The sequence below is a fragment of the Capsicum annuum genome, chromosome 7, assembly GCF_002878395.1.
Source record: "Capsicum annuum cultivar UCD-10X-F1 chromosome 7, UCD10Xv1.1, whole genome shotgun sequence".
NCBI classification, from domain to species: Eukaryota; Viridiplantae; Streptophyta; class Magnoliopsida; order Solanales; family Solanaceae; genus Capsicum; species Capsicum annuum.
The window spans coordinates 3875231-3899793 of record NC_061117.1 but is presented as its reverse complement, the minus strand read 5'-3'; the positions used below and the strand labels follow the sequence as shown (position 1 = coordinate 3899793).

Below are 24563 nucleotides of genomic sequence, written 5' to 3'. Positions count from 1 at the left end.
TTTTTTCAAGCGAAATTCACAAATTTTTTTCAATATTCATATCACTCACTTTCAATTTAAATTTAAATTTTAATCCCCAAAAAAATAAAATAAATTCAAATTTAAATTTTAATTAAAAAAATAATTTAATTGAGAGAAAAAATTAAAATAAAAAATAAAAAGTGAACGTGTGAGGGGGGGCTGGAAGAGTGTTGGGGGGGGGGCTGGAAGGGGCTGAGGGTGGGGTGTGGGGGCTGGTGAAGTGTGGGGGGAGGGGGGACGGGGCTAGGGTGGGGTGGGATGGGGCTGGGTAGGGTGTAGGGAGTGGGGACGGGCTGGGGTAGGGGTGGGTAAGGGATGGACGGGTGTTGGGGGGTGGGGGGCTGGGGTTGGGGTGGGACGAGGGTCGGTGGGGTGTGGGGGTGGGGACGGGCTGGGGTGAGATGGGGAGGGAAAAAAATATTTTTTAAAAAAAAATTAAAAATATTTTTAAAATAATTTTTTTATTTTTAAAAATATTTTAAAATTATTTTTAAATTTTTAAAAATATTTTAAATTATTTTAGAAAAATTTTAAAATATTTTTAAATTAAAAAAGATGGAGGGAAAAAAAGAATCCTTTTTAACTTTTTTTTAAATTTTTAAAAATATTTTTAAATTGAAAAAGATGAAAGGAAAAAAAGGACCCTTTTTAATTTTTTTTTTTTAATTTTAATATTTTTTTATTTTTTTTATTATTTTAATATAAAATTAGCCAAAAATTGACCCCCACTCGCACCTCCAGGCGAGTGGCTACACTCTCTTTATCCAAGTCACCATTTCAATGCCACATAAGCAAGGTCAACGGTCAGAGGGTGCAAAATTTTTGCTTTTTTGATGGGTTCAATAGTTCAGATGACAAACATGTAAGAAGAAGTGTCCAACTTACAAAAACGACATAGTACAGGGACCCAGAAGGTCATTTTGACATTTATGAATTCAAGAGAACTTCATTCTGTTATTTTCAATATTACTCTTGTAATTAAATGACCATACAATATACATTCAAAGGGACTGCCAAGTCAACGGGCCAATTATTTTGAAAACGGGGGGAGGGGGATATTTTTCTTAATGAATAGTGTCAAATTAAAATGTGATTAGTAAAAACAAATGGAGAAAACCTTTTTCATGTAATAATTGAAAGAGAAAAAAACTTAAATATGTCATCAAACTATTAGAAATGGTTTATGTATGTTATATGTTATAAGTTTGGCTCATATATGACACCGGCTTTAAAAGTTTGACTTATTTATATCATTATAATTTCAGAAAGATTCATTCGTGTCACTATTTTGTAACGGAGATTTTGCAAAATCATTTTTGCCACATGACCTCTTATTAAAAGTCTGTCTCCAAATCTAAATCAACCAATATTACTTAAAATCAAAATAAAAAGTTGAACCCATTAAAATAAAACCCGACATAATTAGTGAGACTGATTTTTATTTTTAATGAATACAATTTTTATTTAACGGCGTTATCAAATTTTTATTTTAATGAATTTGAATTTTGTTTTTAAATAATATTTGTTGATTTAAAATTTGGTGACGAAGACTTCTAATGGATTTGAATTTTAATTTCGATTTTAAGTAATATTGATTGATTTAGATTTAGTGACATGAATTTTCAATAAAAGGTCATATGACAAAATAATTTTGCAAAACCCCTGTTATAAAATAATGTCACAAATAAATCTTTCTGTAATGATAATGACATAAATGAATCAAACTTTTAAAGATGATATAAACATAAATTAATCAAATTTATAACGAATATAAATTATTTCTAGTAGTTACTAGAGGAGCATGACCCGTGTCAGCACGAGCCCAACATTAAAATATTTTAATTATGTACGGAAGTTGAATTGATACAATTTGAATTATGAATTTTAAAACATAAATATACAAAATTAAAATATTAACTACTTGATAATATTTTTTAAAGAACCAAGTCGCACAAAATAATTATGTATAATTTATTCATATAAATGACAAAATTTGTTGCACTTTTAAGTTTAGTTCTTTAATCATATGCTAAAGGGTTATTTAGTCATGAATATTTTTTTTATGTAATTTACAAATAATATACGTTACTCTCCTTGTCCAAACTTTTGTGGCATTGATAGTCAATTATTTTTTTAAATAACTGAAGTTTTTAATTATTGTGATTTATAATATTTTTCTTCTATTCCAATTTAAGTGACACTAATATAATTTTGAGAGTCAATCAAATATTTTATATCTTTTAAAATTTTTAAGTTATTAATTATTGTGATTTATATATTTTTTTATATACTTTTTTAAAATATATAACAGATTAAATTATTTTTAAATATTTTAAGTTGTTAACTATTGTAATTTATAATACTTTTTATATAATTTTTAAATAATATACGTTACGCTCCTTGTCAAAATTTTTGTATCATCGATAGTCAATTATATTTTTTTAAATAATTTAAAATTTTAATTATTGTGATTTATAATACTTTTTCTATTTCAATTTAAGAGTCACAATGCTTTGATGACCATAATAATTAATTAGGGGTGATTTAGTAAAATCACAATTGAAGCAGCGAAATAGACATGTCTTAATTGACTTACAACAACTAACTAAATGTGATATCGTAATATTACTATAAACAAAATACTTGTGAAAAAAATTTAAGTAGACCTCACATAAGACGTCGAATTAGTTTAAAACATCAAGAGTTAATTATCATTTTGTAGATTTTACCCTTTTTATTAAATATGATTAATTTTTTAATAATTAAATGACTTATAATAAATAATTAGGGGTGATATTTAGTAAAATTATGATTGAAGTAGTTGAAGCAGACATGTTATAAATGTAAATTTTACTTTTTTTAATAAAATATTATTAGTTTTTTATGTAGATGACTTATAATAAATAATTAGGGGTGATATTTAGTAAAATTACGATTAAAGTAGTTGAAGCAGACATGTTATAAATATAAATTTTACCTTTTTAATAAAATATTATTAATTTTTAATACATAAATAACTTATAATAATTAATTAGGAGTGATATGATAAAATCATTGTTGAAGTAGATATATCATAAATATCTATTTTACCTTTTTTAATTAAATATTATTAATTTTTAGTACATAACTGACTTATAATAATTAATTAAGGGCGTATAGTAAAATTACAATTTTAATATTATTAATTTTTTAATACATAAATGATATATAATAATTAATTAGGGGTGATATAGTAAGATCACGGTCAAAGAACCTGAAGCATACATGTCATAAATGTCTATTTTACTTTCTAATTAAATATTATTAATTTTTTTAACATATAAATAATTTATAATAATTAATTAGGGATGATATAGTAAAATCACGGAGCAAGCAGCTCAGGCATGTTTAAACCTTCTCTTCTACTCCCTCCGTTCTGAGTATTTTTTAGTGTTTAAAATAAGTGAATGGTTCACAATTCAAGGTAGATGTTGGAATTTTCTTCAAATTTATCCTTCATTAAATGTGCATTGGGAGTGATGTATTATTATAAAGGTTTTGAAATTTGAAAAGAATAAAAAGGGAAAAACATTATAAATGTATTTTTTATTTTTTTCTTTAACATGTATGTCAAAATTCAATAATTAACTTATTATAAACCGGAAATGCCAATAAACTCCACCAACCCAGCCAACATGAAATCTGCCATTTGTGGACCGTATAACACAGTACCCACAATTTGGCATATGATTTGTTACCATAAATTCTTGTCCCCTTGCTTAATATTTGTCATCTCAAAAACCCCATTTGCAATTCGGGCTGACGCGGAATTTCCTTTGACCCGACCCGTTTTCCTCCCACTGAATTTGGGGTCATGCAGCAATCATTGCTTGTTTCTGTTCCAGGTACTGACTAAATTAAAAATAGTGTATATGAGTGTGTATAATCACTGTATAATGTATGTATATCTGCTAGAAAAAGTAACCAGTAAATCTGTTTGACTATTTGTGTGAAGATCCCTGTAAAGTTCTGAACTTTTTTCAGCTTTCTTGCTCTGTGGGTATGTTGGGTTTGTTAAAGATAATTTTTTTTTGTTTTTTCTTGAAAATCCTACTATGGTTCTTGAAATTGTGATTTCAAAGTTTGTTTTTTAGTACTTGGGGTATGTTTGCTTGTGTGTTTTAATAATAGATAGAGGTAGAGGATTAAGGTAGAAGATTAATAGGTAATTAGTTTTGTTGTACATTTAGTTGCATTATTGGTATTGATGTCGTGTGATCAAGAGGTCACGGGTTCAACTCGTGGACACAGGCTCTTTTTGAAATGTGAGGTAAGATTGTCATACAATAAACTCTTGTGGTTGGGCTCTTCTTCGGACCCCATGCATAGCAGGAGTTTTAGTATGCCGAACTGTTTTTTTTTTTGTATTAGTATTTGTTGCCACACTTGGTCTATTGGAAACTATCTCTACCCGCAAAGGTAGAGGTAAGGTCTGCATACATCTTAAGCTTCCCAGACTCCGCCTTGTGGAATTACACTGGGTGTGTTGTTGTTGCTGGTTTGTGAAAATTTGAATTCAAGTTTTGATTTTTAGCACTTGGGTGTTTCTTTTGTTGTGTGGTGAATTGCATGTGGAGGTCGAGGATTAGAGTAAAAGGTCAGTAGGTAATCTGAGTGTTGTCGTACTTCTAGTATTATGATTTAGGTATCACAAAGTTTTTTTTTCCTCCATATATAAATCTGTTGCTACACTTGTTATTACATTTCTTTTGAGCGAGGGTCTATCGGAACAACCTTGCTACAACGCTCCCCAGAGCCCGCTTGTGGGATTACACTGGGTGTGTTGTTGTTTTTGTTGTTGATTCTTGAAAATTTGAGTTCAAGTTTTGATATTTAGCACTTGGGTATTTTTCTTGTGTGTTGAATGACAGTACTTGTCATTTTTCTTGCTGAATTTTTCAATTGTTGGCAGGTAAGATTTGATTGCTTAAAGAATAAGAATTAAATAATTAACCCCCTTTCACCTTCTTAGATTAGAGATTTAAGTGCAATTGATGAAGTTATTGATTATGGAGAAATTGACATCCTATAATTCTTTTTTTTTTTTTTTTTTTTTTTTTTTTTTTTTTGTGGCATTCCTTAGTTCGGAAACTGACTAGGAGTTTAATAGTCAAGGGTCTATCGGAAACAACCTCTCTACCTCCGAGGTAGGAGTAAGGTCTGCATACACCAACCTTCCCCAGACCCTATTTTGTGTGATTACACTGGGTATGTTGTTGTTGTTGTTGTTGACTAAGAGCTCAATAAAGCTCCGTAAATGAATTTATGGCGAAGGTTGAAAACTGCTCCTAGACTATACGGAATGGAACAATTTTATCCTCTGTTAGAAGGTGGTATCGAAGGCTCAGAATTTCCCTTTTGGACTAACGGAGACGGGGATAGTTTCGGGACCACTTCCTAATGGAGGGTAAAATTGTTTGCAGTATAGTTGTCTGGTAAAAGTTTCAAACCTCTAGGACCTATGGCAATGGATACCTAACTCTGAGCTATCGAAAACGCAAGCCTTTCTCTGACGGCCTCTTGGCTTCTTTCTTTACGATCAGTCCAGACCAGTAGCTGCTCCTGGTTTTCGGACAGCTAGAGCACCGACAGATAGAGCGAAGAGTTCATAAGGAGAAGTGCTAAGGCTTGTCGTAGATAAGAGTTGTATACGATAAGTTTAATCTGTTTGTTGTAAGATTACTGAACGAAATGTTGGTCATAAATTTGGAGAGTTTGCTTCTACACGGAAACGAAGACCTTTAGAACAAATATTGGAGCTCGAGTTCGATAATAGGGATCTCCAGATCTGGGAGCTGCGACACTCTTGCTATTGTCAATTTCAGCGACTTTTTACGGATCATCCCGCCTTGGCAGAAATTAAGTATAGGGCCGATAGGCGGAGGTGGAGATAGGATTCAAAGAATATGAGTTCGGGATGTAGTCCTTTGAAGTTATTGGTTTCTATATTCAATGGATTTCGTAATAGAAATATAGGGTTTGAACCAGAGCTACTGGTTTTGACCAAACCCATAAGCTATACTCTAGCTCCGGCCCTGAGGATAAGTATCTAATACACACAGCATATATTGAGTTTCACATTCTGTCCGTGGTTGGGCAACTGAAACGTTTAGTTTTAGGTTGAGATTGCAATACGATTTAGACTGCTAATATCCATATTTATTCAAGTCCTTAAGTATTAAGTGGTTATTCATTTGCATATCCTCATTTCAGAAGATACCTGTACAAATGTGCTTTATGCATAGATCATAAGGTAGTTATGTGCCAAAGAAGCTAAGGAAGTTCAAAAAGTGAGTTACTTCAAGGGTGTCGAGCATTTTGTGGTCGTAGTTGTTTTATGTCCACTACCCCACTTGGTGGGAGTATACTGGGTATGTTGTTGTTGTTGTTGTTGTAGTTGTTTTATGTCAACTACCTGTGAAGGCAGGGGTAAGGTCCGCGTACTCCTCTACCCTTCCCCGGCCCCACTTGTGGGATTATACTGTGTATGTTGTTGTTGTATGGTTGTTTTACGCCATGTTTCGGTTTCTCTTTTATATTGAATGCTACTTATGAGTCATTCGTTATTTTATTCCTATGATCAAATACTCTTTTCCTCGTATCATTTTTTTTTTGAAAATTGACATTTCTCTATGACGAATGGTTTCTTGTAGAGGAAATAATGGATGAAGCGCCACCAAAGTCAGTATGGCAATATATATCAGCTTATTGGACCATGCTTTGCGAAATGTATTACAGCAAACCAATTTCACACTGGATTCTTCTGTTTCTAAGTAGCATGGGGATGCTTGTTGCATTCCCCGCTTCTAGTCTCTTGTCCCGTATATATTTTGCAAATGGTGGAAAGAGCAAGTGGATAATTTCATGGGTTTCAGTTGCAGGATGGCCTCTAATCGCGATAGTCCTAATTCCTTCGTACTTCTTTCTTAAAATGTTCCCGACGCCACTTGACTTAAAACTTACTTTATCTTATGTTGTATTGGGATTCTTGACTGCTGCCGATAACCTCATGTATGCATATGCCTACGCCTACCTGCCAGCATCAACTGCTGCTCTTGTAGCCTCGACTTCACTGGTGTTTTCTGCACTATTCGGATATCTTCTCGTGAAAAATACTATGAATCTATCAATTATAAATTCAATCGTGATCATTACTGCTGCCATGACGATCATTGCTCTTGATTCTAGTTCAGACAGGTATGGATATATCACCAACCGTCAGTACATTATGGGTTTCGTGTGGGATATACTGGGATCTGCACTACATGGCCTTATTTTCGCCTTGTCTGAGTTAGTTTTCGTCAAGTTACTTGGTAAAAGGTCCTTCCTTGTTGTTCTTGAGCAGCAACTCATGGTTTCCCTATTCGGCTTTATATTTACAACAATCGGACTCGTTGTGAGTGACGGTTTCCATGGGATGAAATACGAGGCAACTACATTCGAGGGTGGGGAAAACGCGTATTACTCAGTTATTATTTGGGGGATTATCACTTTCCAGTTGGGAGTCTTGGGAGCCACCGCAGTTGTTTTCCTCTCCTCCACTGTCATGGCTGGTGTACTTAACGCGGTAAGAGTGCCAATTACTAGCGTTGCAGCCGTGATATTGTTGCATGATCCTATGAGCGGTTTCAAGATCCTCTCGTTGATTATTACATTCTGGGGATTTGGCTCTTACATTTACGGCAGCTATAGCCCGGTTAAAAAGGATGCCTCGGGATCTATTTCTTAGTTTTCGCGCTGTCTCCATTGATATAGTAAGATTAGAGATCACAAAGTATATGTATATGTATTAGTAGGTTCAGTTGAAATGGAACAACCATTACTACAACTGCAGGCAAAATGAAGTCGAAAGTTATATTGGTCGGACTCTTCAAAAATGCCAAGGAGGGTGTGTGGGATTGTCTAGTAGTACATTTTTAGAGGATCTGACACGAGTACCGACATAAGGAAGCAAAGAAGTTGGAACTTTACTGAAAAAGAGTTCCGTTGCCGGGACTTGAACCCGGGTCTCTCGGGTGAGAGCCGAGTATCCTAACCAACTAGACTACAACGGATTAATGAAGAAATTTGCCATGTGTTTTTATGTTATTTTATTTTTTGGCAATCTTGTAATATTTTATTAAGAAAATATCATATTATAATGTCATAAGAACCATATACTCTTAGTTGAATATTTCAACTTATAAAATAATTAGCTAGACACCTTCAGATTTATATTTCATGCCAATATCGAGCGTCCACGAGACACAATAAGAATGAGTAAGAGTGTTTAGTTGTCAGTTGAAACCAAGTTGAGCTGTCAAGACGTACACTTTCAAAGTTAGAGTGTTTACTTACCATCTGAAGCCAAGTATGAGCGTATGATCTTTGGTTTTCCATCCGGTGACTGATATCTATTTTGAGACCCAACTAATCTCAATTCGTCTTATAAAATCCCACTTTGAATGCAACATCAGAGTACTTATCACTCCATCCAACCTTTGATGATATTATACATATATAATGGCAAATCAATTCAAATATTCTCAACTTTAGCACATAAAAGATGCAAACATGAGTGCCTAAAAATATTACTTAAAATATGCTTGGAATATTTAACTTTTGACACACTAAGGCAACTATAGTTGTATAGATACCAAATAAGAGTTGTTTGACAATTTCTTCTTTGATTCATTTTCATATTAAAAATAAGTTATTTTCTCAAAAAATAGTGATCCAAACTTCAATTCAACATTACTTTCAACTCTAATAGCTATTAATTGTTGGCCAGTGTTGATTAGTTCAGAAGAACATTAGAACCTAAGTTGCTTGGACTCTTCAAAAATGTTGCCACGCCCGTGTCGGATCCTTCAAAATTGCACTACTTTAGAGGGATTCGACACGCACCTGATGACATTTCTTGAAGAGCCCGAGCAACATACATTAGAAGTTCATTTTTATTTGAGCCTAGGCGCTATGGTCTAAGCATGAAATGGTCATTTGATCTTAAATGTTGGGGCTCTTATGTTATAACAATTTCTTTTTCATGTGTTTGTAACTTACATTAAAAAGACATTGTTTTGTGAAAACCCTATGCATATTGTTATTCAATAACTCATCATTATTGGGGTGCGGCCCTTTCCTGCACCCTGCTAACACGGGATCCAAGAGTCGTTTGAGTAAATTAGTGGCCATTTGGTGGTATGAGTTCTTACAAGCTTTTGTTTCATGACTTGGAAACTAGTGTAGCTTTTCTTGATTAGAAGTGCTTTTACTCCCATTCGTTGAGCCAAATCCCAAAGGACAATCCGATACACTAAAACTTTGATTAGAAGTGCTTTTACTCCCATTCGTTGAGCCAAATCCCAAAGAACAATCCGATACACTAAAACTTTCACTATGCATAGGATTCAGAGAATGGGCTGGATCACAGACCTTACACTGGCTATTGTCAAAAGACCCTTTGCTTGAGTGAAGCAATTCAAAGTAGCAACTCAAATACATTCATTCTTTAAAATAAGCTTTTTTGACCTTTCAAAAGCGTGGCTAAACATGCTATAATCTCCTCCATAAGTAGTCTCAGAAGTTGCGTTACCAGCTACAACAAAATAAAACTGACATAGTAATATGTTGGCGTTGCGAACCAAAGTCCCACATTAGTAGCTGAAGGAACTGGGAAGCTACAAATAAGGTGTAGGATCTCTTAAAACATCACACCATGCAAGAGTCTTTGGGCTAGTTGAGACAACTAGTATCAGAGCCCAGGTTCGGCGAGTATGGAAATGTGGTGGAGTGATGCGTGTCGTGCTCGATTTGCTTAACCTTACGAGCTTGGAAATGCACATACGAAAAGTAGTTGTGGGCTTCAACTGCCATAAATACTCAAACAACACACAGTATAGTGAATTACGATGACCTCGTGGATCGTGCTGGTGATGGACCACGCCGAACTTAATTCGAGGGAAAGATTGTTGGATGTGGGTAGCACCACAGTACAATGAATCTCAAAAATTGACCAGTGAATCGTGGTGATGGGCCACACTGGTAGCTGAAGGAACTAGGAAGCTACATATAAGATGTACGATCTCTTAATGGCGTGAGATCTTTTTTGGACAAAACCGTGTGGACTTAAGCCCAAAGCCGACAGTCTTTGGGCAAGCTGAGCCCAACATAATGTACAAAAGTTACATTGTCTATGTATATAACTTAAATCTCATAAGACAAAAAGAGGAGTTTGTTTCCAAGATTTGATTCAACTTAGAAGTCAAAATCAGTGAGATCACAGATGGGAAGAGTGTACACACAAATTGCAGCAAACATTACAAAGTGTTCATTTTCTCAACAAGGACAACATCTTGAAGCCAAACAAAGTTTTAAGAAAGACATGAAGTTCTCATTTGAGCAGTGTCTTGACAATGGACTTGACATTCAGCTTCTTCAAGTCTGTATATGACTGTCCACATCCCACAAACATGACCGGTGCCCCGGATATGTATACCATGGATAATGCTGCACCCACCTATGAACGAACAAGGATGATTATGAGGATGTTAATCAAATCAACAACATAGCTAGTGCAATCGCACAGGTGGGGGGGGGTCAAGGAGCTCGTGGAGGTAGAGAGGTTGTTTCCAAAAGACCCTCGGCTCAAGTAACGCATATATCAAAGCCAGTAGAAAAGAAAAATATAAAATCAAAGAAGGCAGTAAATTATAAGAGAAGTGTTAGAAAAGGAACAGTAACAATAGCAAAATACCGCGATAACCGAAACTCAAGAAATAAAATGTAGTAACATGAACCGAAGGATAGGGAGCTACAAGAATAATGCTCCTACATGCAAAAACAGGGTTACTTTTACTTTCATGGATGATCACTGAACTTCCCCGCTATAACAATAGTCAAGACTATTTTTCGCCCCATTGAAGTAACTAAATTTTACTATAAGATTGAAGCCATAAAAGTTAATCAACTATAACAGATTAACAGTAAAGTATGCATAATGGGTTAGTTTTGTCGTTGGGAAAAGTTTAGTGATTTTACTAACGTAGTGGGCAAGTTCAGTTACTTTAATTTGGACAAAAAATACTAGTAGTTAAGTGATTTCACTGTTATAATGATAACTTTAGTGACCATAAGTTAATGCTACATATCTGGATAGGAAAAAAGACATGATAAATCTTTTTTATGATGGAATTGACCAAATCGTATACCTTGTCATCGATAGTGTCAAACTTGGTCAGCAGAATTCCATCGATTAACCTTGGATTTGGTGAAGGGGAGAGGTCACCTAATTTCTGCAAGAAAAATGAAGCATCAAGCACAACATAAGATGCAGGTTACTAAGAAACTATGAAAGCAAAAGTGTCATAACTATGTATAAGCAAACCTGGTTGAACTTCGACAGTTGGTCTACTGCATCATTGCCGACGAGTGCCTCCCCAACAAAAAGGACCAGATCTGGACTGTTGACATATATAAGCTTTGACAATGCTCGCATCAGCGGTTCGTTATCCTGTAGAACACGACACGTCGGTGTAAACACTAACGAAGTGGAAGATTAAACAAAAAAGGGGTTAAAGAAAATAACACAATAACCAATCACCACATTCCACTCATACTACGTAGAAGTCAGAACTCGTAGAGCCCCCAAGGAAACAAAGACATGTTATAACTGTTGAGGTATGAAACTTCGAGTTTACCTGCATCCGACCAGCTGTATCAACAAGAACAACATCGGACCCATTTCGATAAGCCTCCTGAATAGCTTCCTTAGCAACAATAGCAGGATCCTTCTCATAGCCCTTCTCAAATATTGGGATCTGATAAGCAGAAAATTTAACTGAGCCATCAGAGCTTGTAAAAAACATTTCCATCCAGTAAAAATCGAGAATTTTCATAATCATTGACTCCATATCATGACATACCTGAAGTCTACGTGCATGAGTACGTAGCTGTTCAACTGCTCCTGATCGGAATGTGTCACAAGCAGCCATCATGACATTGATCTTATGCTGCAAAAGCCAGTATGCAACCTGCAGAATGGCAGATGAGCAACAACAACAACAACAAACCCAGTATATTCCCACCTAGTGGGGTCTGGGGAGGGTAGAATGTACGCAGTCCATACCACTACCTCTAAAGAAGTAGAGAGGCTTGTTTCCAATAGACCAAAGCATGTTTCATGATAAAACTAACATAGATACAACATCCACAAAAGTAATGTACAATACCAAACAAAAGACACCAAAACCCTCCTAACTACGGACTACGATTCATCCACCCACCTTATCCCTCTATCCTAGTGTTTTTCCTCCAAACCTTCCTATCCAAGGTCATGTCCTCAGTGAGACGTAACTGCTCCATGTCACGTCTAATCACTTCTCTCCAGTATTACTTCGGTCTACCCCTACCCCGCTTGAAACCATCTAACGCTAGTCTCTCACACCTACGAACTGGGGCATCCGTGCCCCTCCTCATCACATGACCAAACCATCTCAACCTCGCTTCCCGCATTTTTTCCTCCACCGATACCACTCCCATCTTCTCCCGAATAATCTCATTCCTAACCCTGTCAGCCCTTGTAAGACCACACATCCAACGCAACATCCTCATTTCCGCCACCTTCAACTTTTGGATATGGGAAGTCTTAACTGGCCAACACTGAGCCCTTTCAGTATATATTTGGGGGCATTTTGACTAAAATATAAAAGCTTATTTAATAACCTTAGCAAGATTGGTCGATTTTCCAACCCCATTAACTCCAACAAAAACCACAACATATGGCTTTCCTTGTTCCTTTGCGGCATGGACATCCCTTAGAATGTCAATGGAGCGTCTGGGAGTCAAGATGCGGACAAGAGCCTCCTCCATTGCTGCCTGTTTCAAACAATTCAGTGCACCATATTAGTATGTTCAGAGTTCCGACCTGACCAAAAAAGGAAAATATGGACCGAAGATTTTCCAAATTTCTGCATGCAGTTATTCTGCGTTAACATACCTTTTTGAACCTTTTTTCTTTTACTTGTAGGAGGGTCAGTGAAAGGGGGAGGGACAAGGAGAATTGAAAGATCTTGGGCTTAGAAAAACTTTTAACGGCCAGATAAGAAAGGAATTTCTACCAAACACATAAATGCCATAAAGGATATGTAAGAAGGCACCCTCACAACCATGAGAGCAAAGGGAGAAGATGCACACAGAGTAGTTTCCCATAACTGAATGTTCACCAGTGATCGACCTTGAGGCCATCCTTGTTTACCTCGATTGTTGATGAGTTAACATAGTGTAAAGGATGGGGTTATACTTATTGGAGAACTGGAAAGTAAGTCAACAGAAACTTGCATTGTAGGGAAACATTCTAGAGAATGATGATTTTAGTATAAGTAGAACCGTGACAGAATATACGCACTGCCAGTTCAACACAACCAGAAAACGACACTGAAGATTAGACGGGGCTGCGCTAGGGGAATGTCGTGACAAAAAGAGGATACTTAGCAAGAAACCAGCACTACGATATCGGAGTGAATGCTTGAAGGCTCAATATAAATATTGTACAGATGCATATGCTAAAATGATTTGTGGACATACAAAATTAGAAAGATTTTAAAAATGATCATATTCCACAAAAGGTGCCAATAGCACATTTAGAGGAATAAAAAGGAGACGATCGCCTGGGATAATTTCTTAGAATCCATGTATACATTGTGAAGAATATAACAAAATGGAGACAAACTATCCATATAAACAATGTCTAATAGGATAAATTTAAGTTTGGTTAATGATCATATGATAACGCATAGATAGTTGCAGGGTTTCAAAAAACTCCAATTTTAGAGAGTCCCTAATTTGTCTTCATTGAGTAGTGGAATGAGATAGCCCAAATAGCAAGGGGGAAACAACCCAAAATAACTTGGGAATAAATCGCAGTTGTTGATGTATTATTTTCCAGTTGTTGGGAATAAACACTTAGTATTAAGATGTAACACTTCCGAAAATTACGGGAGGTTTTACCTGAACTGTTGAAGAAATTCTTGTAAATGATCCAAGTTTTTTACCCTCTAGACTTGCTGTCACAGATTCACACAGCTTTTCAGCTATTTCCTCAGCCTGTAGAAAAGCAAAATATTGGTCAACCAAGTTTAACGGCAGAACTGCTGAGAAACTTTTGGTCACCTATGAAACAAAATCTCCTGTTACTGTAGGTGTAAAATAACTATTTAACTTACCACATTTTTCGTCATCAGTCTGTCCTTAAGAGCTTTCAGAGCTGGTTCTAGGTCAGCCCTCTCCAAGTTTGCCTTCCCCGCAATACTGGAGACATACAAGTCAACAACAAGAAGTCAACAACATACCCAGTGTATTCCCACATAGTGGGATCTTGGGAGGGTCAAGCGTACGTAGTCCATACCACTACCTCCGAATAAGTAGAGAGGTTGTTTCCGATAGAACCCCGGATCAGGACAAAACACAAGTCAACAACCAATTATTTTAAATATGATGTAAGTATTTCACTGTGAGATAGAAATTCAGAAGAATGACAATTTAAACTAGCTATTCTAGATAAAGCAAGTGCAATATAATGAAAACGTTGGAAGTGAAACCGGACTTATGTGTTTCCCTATTTCTCTGCAACATTTTTCTGCTTCTCGCAAGTCAAATCAAATTTAATTCATAAACTAAGAGTACCTAAATTAACTGTGTCTTTGTCTTAAGCTTATAGCAAAATGTATATGTAAAGCTTTTGGATCCCTTCAGAGAAACTACCAGAACAGCATTAACAGGTAATCAAAACTTTAATTCCCTAACACGTCCAAGGGTATTTTTCACGAAGAAAAAAAAACATCTGAGCATAATCAAAGGATAATTCAAGGGTCTCAAAAAGTATTTGGGTGATATTAAAGGAGTTTGAGAGAAAAAAACATCGACCTGTTGGTGCCCATCTACAAGATACCCGTGCACTTCCCAATTAAATGAATATACCTGAGTATCCACTTTTCTCTTTGCGTGAAACTACTGATGCAAATCTTATATAAGAATGTAATTAACAAAACAAGATGATTCAAATAGCAAAATGCAATTTTGACCGTTCCTACAATCAAGGGAGAGCGAAATTTACCTCTGGAACATGGATGAGAACCAGCCTTTCTTCTTTGCCTCAACCTTGCTATCCTTCCCTGGTTCTTCGTCCTCCTCCGTCTCGCTATCACTACTCACGATCTCCTCTTTGTCCATCATACTCTCACCTTGTTCTGCTGCCACACCTGCTACATTCTCGTTCTCATTCCCATTCTCACTCACCGAATTTGTGAAATCCAATTTTGGCTTAGAAGGTGAATCATCCCAAACTCTATTCTTCTTTGTCTTTTTTGTAGGCTCTGCCTTGGAACCTTTGTTTACAACAGTATCTACTTTCTTTCCACCTTTGGCCCTGAGCTTCTGTAGCTTATTTACATCAAAAGCCCCAGCGGTGGAATTCCCGTCCTCTTTACAGTTAACTACTCCATTTTCAATACTACCGTTAAAATGTCCGTTCTCCTTAGCGTTGCCTTTCACTTTATCACCATCGTTTCCTGATTCACCATCACCCTTTTTTTTGTTGCCTCCATCAGTACCGCCCTTTTGCACCTGTCCTTGCTTCTTACCAAGATTACCGTTGACGGGCTTTCCCACCTGCTTCGATTTCTTGATATCCTCAGCACGAGCCTCAGCCTCCTTGCGTAGCTGCTGGAAAATAGCATCAAAGTCATTGTAGACAGTCTTTTTGGGATCATAAATCTCCGAGAATTCATGTTTAACCATAGCAAGCAACTCATCCACATACAAAAGATGGAGAATCCGTTGATACACAGCGACGAAAACAAGTCCCAGTTCGTTGTGGAACGTCCATTTAAGAGTGTATGCAGCTCCAGGGACATCATAATTGTATGATGCAGCACCTGAACGTTCCTCCAAAAGACATGAACGAATCAATGTATCAATCGGAGAACCTCTAAGAGCATTTCCAAGCTCTTTACATGTCCAGAGGATTAACCCCCCTCTAGTGAAGATCAGTAACTGCTCTAACATCTCCAAATTCTAAATTCAGTCCTGTAACCAAAAATTTGTCGTCAAAAAAAAAATTACAACTCTTCAGAATATTAAAAAGTACTAGACAAAGCAAAACAAAAATTCGCAGAGACTGAAATAACAGATTTGACTTGAATGAACTTTGTGATCTTTGTGAACGCACTATAAAAGAAAATCACCGTGTAATAGTGGAAAATGAACCTTACATGATGTAACAATTGAATACAATAAGGAGTCATTCATGTTTGAAAGAATAAAATTTAAGGAACATATCCCCTATATAGATCTAAATCAGATGGAAGCAAGGCAATCATCCGATTAATACCAGTTTTATAGTTTCGATTCAACTTTGGTATCTAATTTTTCTGTAAGGAACTTTCAACCAATTGCCATCATTTAAACATTCTCGCGATACTCCATATAAATTCTATATAAGAATGAAGAAAACAGAGACACTAAGCATGTAAAATGTCCTAAAAATGGTGTACGAAGTAAATACCAGTACGAGTTTCTCGTATCAAACTTACAAACATATTAACATATCAAGCTTGTCTCGACATTCTGTTAGTGTAAACAATTTGCTATGGATAGTTTCAGAAGAGGAAGAGGTACATCGAAGAAGTATTTGGGAAAAGTGATTAGATAGAACATGTGTAGTTTCAGCTTACCGAGGACATGGCCTTAAATAGGAGATTGTGGAGGACACAAATTAGGGTAGAAGGTCAGTAGGTAAGAGTGTTTGTCTTGATGTCCGTCCATACTAGTCATAGTATTGCTCATGTAGTTTCTTGTCCATCGGTTTATGTTACTATTTGTTGTGTCTTGTTCTTCGGCTAATTGTATTGTATTGTATTGTTCTAGTACAATTTTGTTTATTATCCGTTGTTTCTTGTACTTTCGTTACTTCTTTTTTTAGATTGCTTTGGACCGTTTTTCCTTGAGCTGAGGGTCTATCGAAAACAATCTCTCTACTTCTGAGATATACGTAAGGTCTGCATACACTCTACCCTCTCCAGACCCCATTTTGTGGGACCACGCGGGGTAACTAATTAGCCTTTTTAGTTATTTTTTAGCACAACTCACTACTTGTTGAACTACTTTGCTATATTTTCATATAATATTGCCACTCTCATCTTTATATTATATGGCATAATAAAAGACTCGGATTTAGAGAACAGAAGAACAAAAATCATTATACCAAACAAACCTACAAGGTGATCAAGGAATCAAGCAGCAATTAAATCAGCCAATAAAAACAATAACAACAACATATCCCGTGTATTTCCACAAGTGGGGTCTAACGAAGGTAGAGCATAGAGATAGAGAAGCTATTTCCGAAAGATCCTCAGCTCTAGTAACACATAACAAGACAACAGTCAAATTAACCAACAAAAAAAACAACAACATACCCAATGTATTCCTATAAGTGGGGTCTAGGATAGTAGAGTGTACACAGGAGAGTAGAGTGTACGCAGACCGTACACCTACCTCATGGATATACGTAGGCACTTTCCCAAAGAGCCTCAACTAAAGTAACACATAACAAGACACCAACTAAATTAACCACCAACAACAACAACACGCCCCCTGTATTTCCACAAGTGGGGTCTAACGAAGGTAGAGCATACACAGATCTTACCCCTACCTCGTGGTTATTAAAAAGCTCAAGTAACACAAAACAAGACTGCAATCAAATTAACCAACAAACAATAACAACATACCCATTGAATTCCTTCAAGCGGGATTTAGGAGAGTATAGTGCACGCAGACCTTACCCTTACCTCGTGGATATACATAGGCACTTTCCCAAAGACCCTCAACTAAAGTAACACATAACAAGCAACAATTAAATTAACCAATAACAACAACAACATGCCCCGTGTATTTCAACAAGTGGGGTTTAACGAAGGTAGAGCATACACAGATCGTACCCCTAAGTCATGGTTATAAAAAATCTCAAACATAACAAGACAACAGTCAAATTAACCAACGAACAATAACAACATACCCCGTGTATTCCTACAAGCGGGGTCAGGGAGAGCAGAGTGTACGCAGACCTTACCCCAACCTCGTGTATATACATAGGAACTTTCCCAAAGACCCTCAACTAAAGTAACACATAACAAGCAACAACAACAAACCCAGAGTATTTCCACATAGTAGGGTCCGGGGAGGGTAAATGTACGCAACACCACTACCTTCGAAGAAGTAGAGAGGAGGTTGTTTCTGATAAACCCCCACCCCCAGCTCAGGAAAAAAAAAAGTAACACATAACAAGACATCAATTAAATTAACCAACAACATGCCCTACGTATTTCCACAAGTGGCCTCTAAAGGAGGTAGAGATCTAACGGAGGTAGAGCATACGCAGATCTTACCCCTACCTCGTGGTTATAAAAAAGCTCAAGTAACACATAACAAGACTGCAATCAAATTAACAAACAACAACAACATATCCAATGTATAGTGGGGTCTAGCGAGGGTAGAATAGAGAAGTTATTTTCGAAAGACTCTATCTCAAGTAATACATAACAAGACAACAATTAAATTAACCAATAAAAAGCAACTTATACCAAGAAAAAAACAAGTAACTTTACCAGTAATTAGCAATTCAATCAACCAAATCATTTCCAACAAGTTCAAGAAACAATAAAGTTTTGATTTATCAATAACCCAATTCAGAAAACACCAAGAAACTCAAATTTAAACAACTTTCAAGAAACACAATTAACAGATCAAACTCACAAAACACAAATAAATAAATAAATAAATAAATAAATAACTAAATAAATAAATACAAATTTAAAAAAATCAGTAAATTAAATATGAAACAGAAAGAAAATGGAAATATACCTGACAAAATCTTAGCAAAATATGAGAAGGAGAAGTTGAAGAAAGGAATTTGAAACCGAAAAATCAAAAGAAAAAAAATAATAGATACCAAAATATGAATTACATTAAGGAATTTATATATGGAAAAATTTAATAAAATGGTCCCTTATATTTGGACATGGGTTCAGAATAGTATCTTAAAGTATGCTTTTTGACAGTTTTGATCGTCTAAGTTTATATTTATACAAATTATCACCCTTAAAAAATAATTACAAAAATTTTAGCTAATTATGTATTTTCCTTGGATGTACTGGAGAGTTAATTATGTATCTCGACAGACCCAAAATTGAAAAAAATGTATATCTAGAGCTAATTATATATCTTTACAAAGAAAAATGTATTTTCATTGGATGTATCAGGAAGCTAATAATGTATCTCGACAGACTCAAAATCAAAAAGAAATATATCTGAATCTAATTACGTATCTTTAATTCTTTACAAGGAAAAAATGTATCTTCGCCGGATGTATTATGTATCTTGACAAACCCAAAATCGAAAAAACGTATTGTGAGCTAATTATGTATCTTTACAAAGAAAAAAATATATATCTTCGTTGAATGTGTCAGGAGCTAATTATAAAATTGAAATTTTCTAAAAAAATTATCGGAATGATCTGTAATTAAGCTCTAGACTGTTGAAATTTATGTTATTTTGCCCAATCTTTTAATCCGTCAAATATTTTACCGACTTTTGTATATTAGAATTAACGGGAACTATAAAAAAAATAGCGATAATCCACATTTTATATTAAAAATTTTGTAGTTTATGCTACTTTTAATTTATTTTTAGAATTTGGTGTAACTTCTTCCGTTATAATTCTTGCTATTTTTCTTATGTAAGTGTTTAAAAGTAGTTTGTGTTGTATATTTTAAAATTTGACGGATCTTTCTTAATATTTGTAGAAACTTCTATTTTACTGTTTATGTTTAATCTAACCGATAGAGTTGGGTAAATATATAATGCTACGAGTGTTAACGTTTGACAGACTTCAACGACAAATATTTTTAAGTGTATACTTAAAAAACTATTTTGAAACCTATTCTCAAACATATAAGACTATTTTTATCAATTTTCTCGTGTATATAAATAAATAAATAAATAAATAAATAAATAAATATGTGCGTGTGTGAAATGAGATGCTCAAAATTATTATACACAATAAATTTCATTAAAGTGAATTTCTTCATTGATTATTAATATGAGACTTCTAAATGGGAATTTGAATTTAGTTTGACTGGTTGGCATTTGAAGTTCTGAAGCAGTCCTAAATTAAAGAATTTTACTTATCTTCGACGGATATCATTGTAGTATAACTATAAATATACAGTATTGTCTATGTCCATTTCACAACTTTTTGAATAAGCTTGCGATCAGATAAGCATGTAATTTTGATATACTTGCACAAGCAAGTCACTTGTACAACAGCTTGTTTAGTATTTTATTACTATTTCATAACACGTTATTAATATGAAATTCTGCCAAATATAGTATTACGGTGGAAAAATAGAAAATTAGATAAAGGAGAAACAAGCATCACTGCAGTAAACACGCATAACATAGTTATATAGAGCTAATAGACGAAAGTGGTGCGGGATTTACTTCCTCCTTTTTATTTTATTTGATCAATTTAAAGGTGAGGTTAATTAACTACGTCAACATTCATCAACAAGACTTGTAGCGGAGGGGTAAGTATTTTTGTATTCGTATATCAAAGTGGCACTTTCCAATATGATTTGAATTTAGTTTGTCTGGTTTACAACAAGTTAACTGATTGACATCCCTTGGGTTCTGAAAACACAATAATTGAAAACCCAAATATGTAATTAAAAAAAAAAACTATATACAATAATGTTGATTGAGTCTACAAATTTCATCAGTATCACGTAAATTAACATAGAGAGAATAACATATATTATCTGAAAATTATGTAAAGTATTATAAATCACAATAGTTAAAAAACTTAAAACACATAAAAAATCATACCAAAATTCAAAAATTATGTCAAAAATTTGGCTAACTCTTCAAATTCCATCAATGAACATAAATTAAAGCGGCGGAAGTAAATATATTATTTAAAAATTATATCAAATGTATTACATACACATCACAACAATCAACTAGAAATATTTAAAAATCATACAAAAATCTAATGATCTCTAAAATTTATCGATATCATATAAATTGAAACAAAGCATAATATATATTGACCCCATGGAAATTTCATTTATTTACTACCAAGGATTTTAGTGGAAGGGTCCCTCCACTAATCTCAATAAGAAATTTCGGATTCAAATATTAGGTTATCGAAGACATCGGAATTTTTATTAAGAAGTTAAAAAGATTTAATATCTACTATATGGTAACAACAATAATATGTCGTAAAAAGAAATAACAAATAAAATTAACGATCTGCTAAAACTAACTTATCTACAACTACATCCCTTAAATGGGAACGTGAATGTGAGTGCCAGCGAAATGATGATGAGTAAATATTAGGATAAGTGCATTTCTTTCAATATATCTTAATTTTAATTTCAATTAGTTTCATATCTACTCCATATTATACTAAAAGGTACATAGTATGCATTGTAGTTAAGCATAATAAAATCTTGAAAATTAGTTATTGATATTTTTACAACAAATAAAACTGTTTTTGATTTTTAAGTAATATTGATTCATATTTTCACAATAAAATATTATTACTTTTGAAGTTTGGTGTAACTTTTTGAGTTGTAATTCCTATTATTTTTCTTATGTAAGAGTCTAAAAGTAATTTTCGTGTTGAATATTTTAGAATCTGATGGGTCTTTCTTAATATTTGCAGAAACTTCTATTTCATTGTTTATGTTAAATCTAACAGATAGAGTTGGTAAATATGATAAATATCTTCAAGTGTACATTTAGAAACTATTTTGAAACCTAGTTTCGAATATATATATATATATATATATAGGTCCATCACTACGTGGAGAAGAGCTAAGCACAGACTATGGCGTAAGGAGAATGAGAAAAGAAGAAGAGTGATTTTATTATGGTGTTTTCGGCAAGCGGTGACCTAACGGTTGGGGTTGGGGAAAGGGATTAAGTTTAAGAGTGATAGGGTAAAGTAAAAAAGAAAATATGATAGGGAATGGATAGGGATCGTCCGATCAAAAGGTGTGGATGGTTACGATTAAAATTAGAATTTGGGTCGGGTTGAGGGTTATTGGATTGGGTTCGTTTAGGATTTTAAAATGAGTCAATTTAGGTCCTATTTTGAATAAAATTGACAGTACATGGTTAGAGATTAAAACAAGTTGAAAATATAATTGAGTTTTCACTTGCTATTTAATTAATAACAATTATAAAAGTTATTTTAAGTAACATAGATTATCTAAAAATAACGCACAAAGTATTATAAATCACAATAATTAAAAACTCAAAATATGTATATATATATATAAAAAAAAAAAAACTATGCGCAAAAATATTGGTTGACTCTTCAAATTTCGTCAATGTGACATAAATTAACATAAAGAGAATACCATATATTGTCTGAAAATTATGTAAAGTATTGAAAATCACAATAACTAACAACTTAAAACAGTTAAAAATCATACCAAAATCTAAAAGTTATACAAAAAAAAATTGATTAACTCTACAAATTTCATTGATAAATATAAATTGAAGCGGCAAGAATAACATATATTATTTTATAATTATATCAAATGTATTACACATCATAATAATCAACTAGAAATATTTAAAAAACATACAAAATATTGATGATCTCTAAAATTTATTAATATCATAAATTGAAACAAAACGTAATATATATTGGACACCATATTTGCACAGACTCCTGCGTCTAGTATATAAAATTATTAATTAAGAGCTAGGAGGCCAGATAAGACAATTTTCTGAGCAGACCTCTTCTGAACCATAACATACTTCTATATCAGATTTACAACACCATGATACAGATACGTGGACACACTTCCCAAGATTAATAAGTTTCCTAGCTTTGAGTTTCGTCGCGGTTCTCCCTCTAAAACCAACGGTATATAGGAATCGAACTGTCTCGCGGTTATCAGTTAGTTCTTCACCTGCATTAAAATATAACATAAAAATGAAAACAAGTTTAATATTAGAGGCAAAAAATAATAAACAAGAACTTTGGTGGGTAGGTCCCTCCGATAATCTCAGTCAAAAATTTGAGTTTGAATCTTAGGTTATCGATGACGTCAAAATTTTCATTAAAAATATAATAAACATATAAAAAAGTAAAAGAAATAAAGTAAAGAAACAAAAAATCAAAAGATTCAACATTTATCAATTAGTTTTTCACCTGCATTAAAATATAAATTAAAAATGCAAACAAATTTAATATAAGAGGCAAAAAATAAATAAGAATTTTGGTGGGAGGGTCCCTCCACTAATTTCAGTCAGAAATTGTTAATTTGAACCTTAAATTAGTAATAACGTCTGTATTTTCATTAAGGATGTAATAAAAAAATAAAAATAAAAAAGTAAAGAAACAAAAAGTCAACAGATTCAATATTTATCAATTAACTCTTCACTTACATTAAAATATAACATAAAAATAAAAACAAGTTTAATATGAGAGACAAAAAATAAACAAAAATTTTGGTGGGAGGGCCCTTCAACTAATCTCAATTAGAAATTTAAGGTTCGAACCTTAAGTTATCGATGACGTTAGGATTTTAGTTAAGGAGGTAATAAAATATAAGGAAGTAAAAAATTAAAGAAGTAAAGAAACGAAGAAGTCAATGAAATTTAACATTTACTATATGTATACATAAAAAAATATTTTTCACCTTATATATTCATTCGAATTTCTTGCGATACTTTCCATTTCTCGATATATGAAAAAAGACGAACTCACTGACAAGAAGTATTAATTCTACCTTGTAAAATATAAGACAAATCTTGATTAAAAATATAGGAACTAGTGTCGAATAAATTCAGTAACAAAACATGTTAGCAACGAGCAATTTAACGATGAAGTTCATAGCTAATTCTAATTTTAAAGTAAAATGAAAAATGAATTTTTTTGATTATACTTACATTCATGAGGAGGAAAGATGACAAAAAGAATTAAAGTGAAGAAAATCAAGTGCTTAGTGATCATAGCCATCATTTTTCTCATATATTCTTGAGTTTTTTGTGAAAATTATTTTGGAGGGATTGAATAAAACACATTTTTTTTATAGATATTTATAGTGTTAAAAATTTAAATTATTTTCCCCTTTTGGATGATTTCATTTTTTTTCTTAAAGTGAAATTCTTATTAAATAATTTATCAATTTACTTACTAAAACATAATGATATTTTAGATATTTCAATTACAACTTAATTAAGTCGATATTTGATAAATTCATTGAATAATGATGTCACCTTTCTCAATTTAACCTCATCCTAATAAGATATATTTTGACGAATTATTTCTCAAACATTTTATAATCGTGTAAAGTAAGATTGCAGCGAGACAGAAATGACTAATTGACATATGGAATATGACGACGACGATAACATGACGTAAAAGGAAATAACAAGTGAAGTCAATGACC

The 24563-nt window shown here is 33.7% G+C and overlaps 2 protein-coding genes and 1 non-coding gene across 4 annotated transcripts; 1 reads left to right on the top strand and 2 right to left on the bottom strand.

Annotated features, from left to right (window-relative positions):
* Positions 1 to 3643: 3643 nt before the first annotated feature.
* On the top strand, positions 3644 to 8274 carry LOC107877603 (probable purine permease 5). 2 transcript variants are annotated; one of them, XR_007057536.1, is made up of 3 exons: positions 3686 to 3905; positions 6714 to 7876; positions 7925 to 8274. XR_007057536.1 is itself a non-coding variant. In XM_016724291.2 (2 exons), exons 1-2 carry the CDS (start codon positions 3875 to 3877, stop codon positions 7787 to 7789), a joined length of 1107 nt encoding a protein of 368 aa, XP_016579777.1. In that variant the 5' UTR covers positions 3644 to 3874; the 3' UTR covers positions 7790 to 8274. The 2 variants fall into 2 exon arrangements, 1 of the variants encoding a protein (XP_016579777.1); XM_016724291.2 differs by having other exon boundaries at positions 3644 to 3905; positions 6714 to 8274.
* On the bottom strand, positions 8042 to 8114 carry TRNAE-CUC. The gene has a single exon. It is a non-coding gene; the product is annotated as a tRNA-Glu (tRNA).
* A 1998-nt stretch (positions 8275 to 10272) lies between the features above and the next one.
* On the bottom strand, positions 10273 to 19050 carry LOC107877602 (signal recognition particle receptor subunit alpha homolog). The gene is made up of 10 exons (XM_016724290.2): positions 18955 to 19050; positions 15152 to 16122; positions 14262 to 14346; positions 14047 to 14142; positions 12763 to 12915; positions 11964 to 12071; positions 11739 to 11858; positions 11426 to 11551; positions 11250 to 11333; positions 10273 to 10558 (listed from the first exon to the last, which is right to left on the bottom strand). Exons 2-10 carry the CDS (start codon positions 16099 to 16101, stop codon positions 10433 to 10435), a joined length of 1848 nt encoding a protein of 615 aa, XP_016579776.1. The 5' UTR covers positions 16102 to 16122; positions 18955 to 19050; the 3' UTR covers positions 10273 to 10432.
* Between the last annotated feature and the right edge of the window lie 5513 nt (positions 19051 to 24563).

Excerpts from the sequence above, each read along its gene's own strand:
- LOC107877603 (XM_016724291.2), top strand. The coding sequence starts at position 3,875 with ATGCAGCAATCATTGCTTGTTTCTGTTCCAG. Across the intron at positions 3,906-6,713 it reads ATTGCTTGTTTCTGTTCCAG|AGGAAATAATGGATGAAGCG; the intron begins GTACTGACTAAA and ends GGTTTCTTGTAG.
- LOC107877602 (XM_016724290.2), bottom strand. The coding sequence starts at position 16,101 with ATGTTAGAGCAGTTACTGATCTTCACTAGAGGGGGGTTAATCCTCTGG. Across the intron at positions 12,072-12,762 it reads AATCGACCAATCTTGCTAAG|GTTGCATACTGGCTTTTGCA; the intron begins GTTATTAAATAA and ends GCCATTCTGCAG. Across the intron at positions 11,334-11,425 it reads AACTGTCGAAGTTCAACCAG|AAATTAGGTGACCTCTCCCC; the intron begins GTTTGCTTATAC and ends TTTTTCTTGCAG.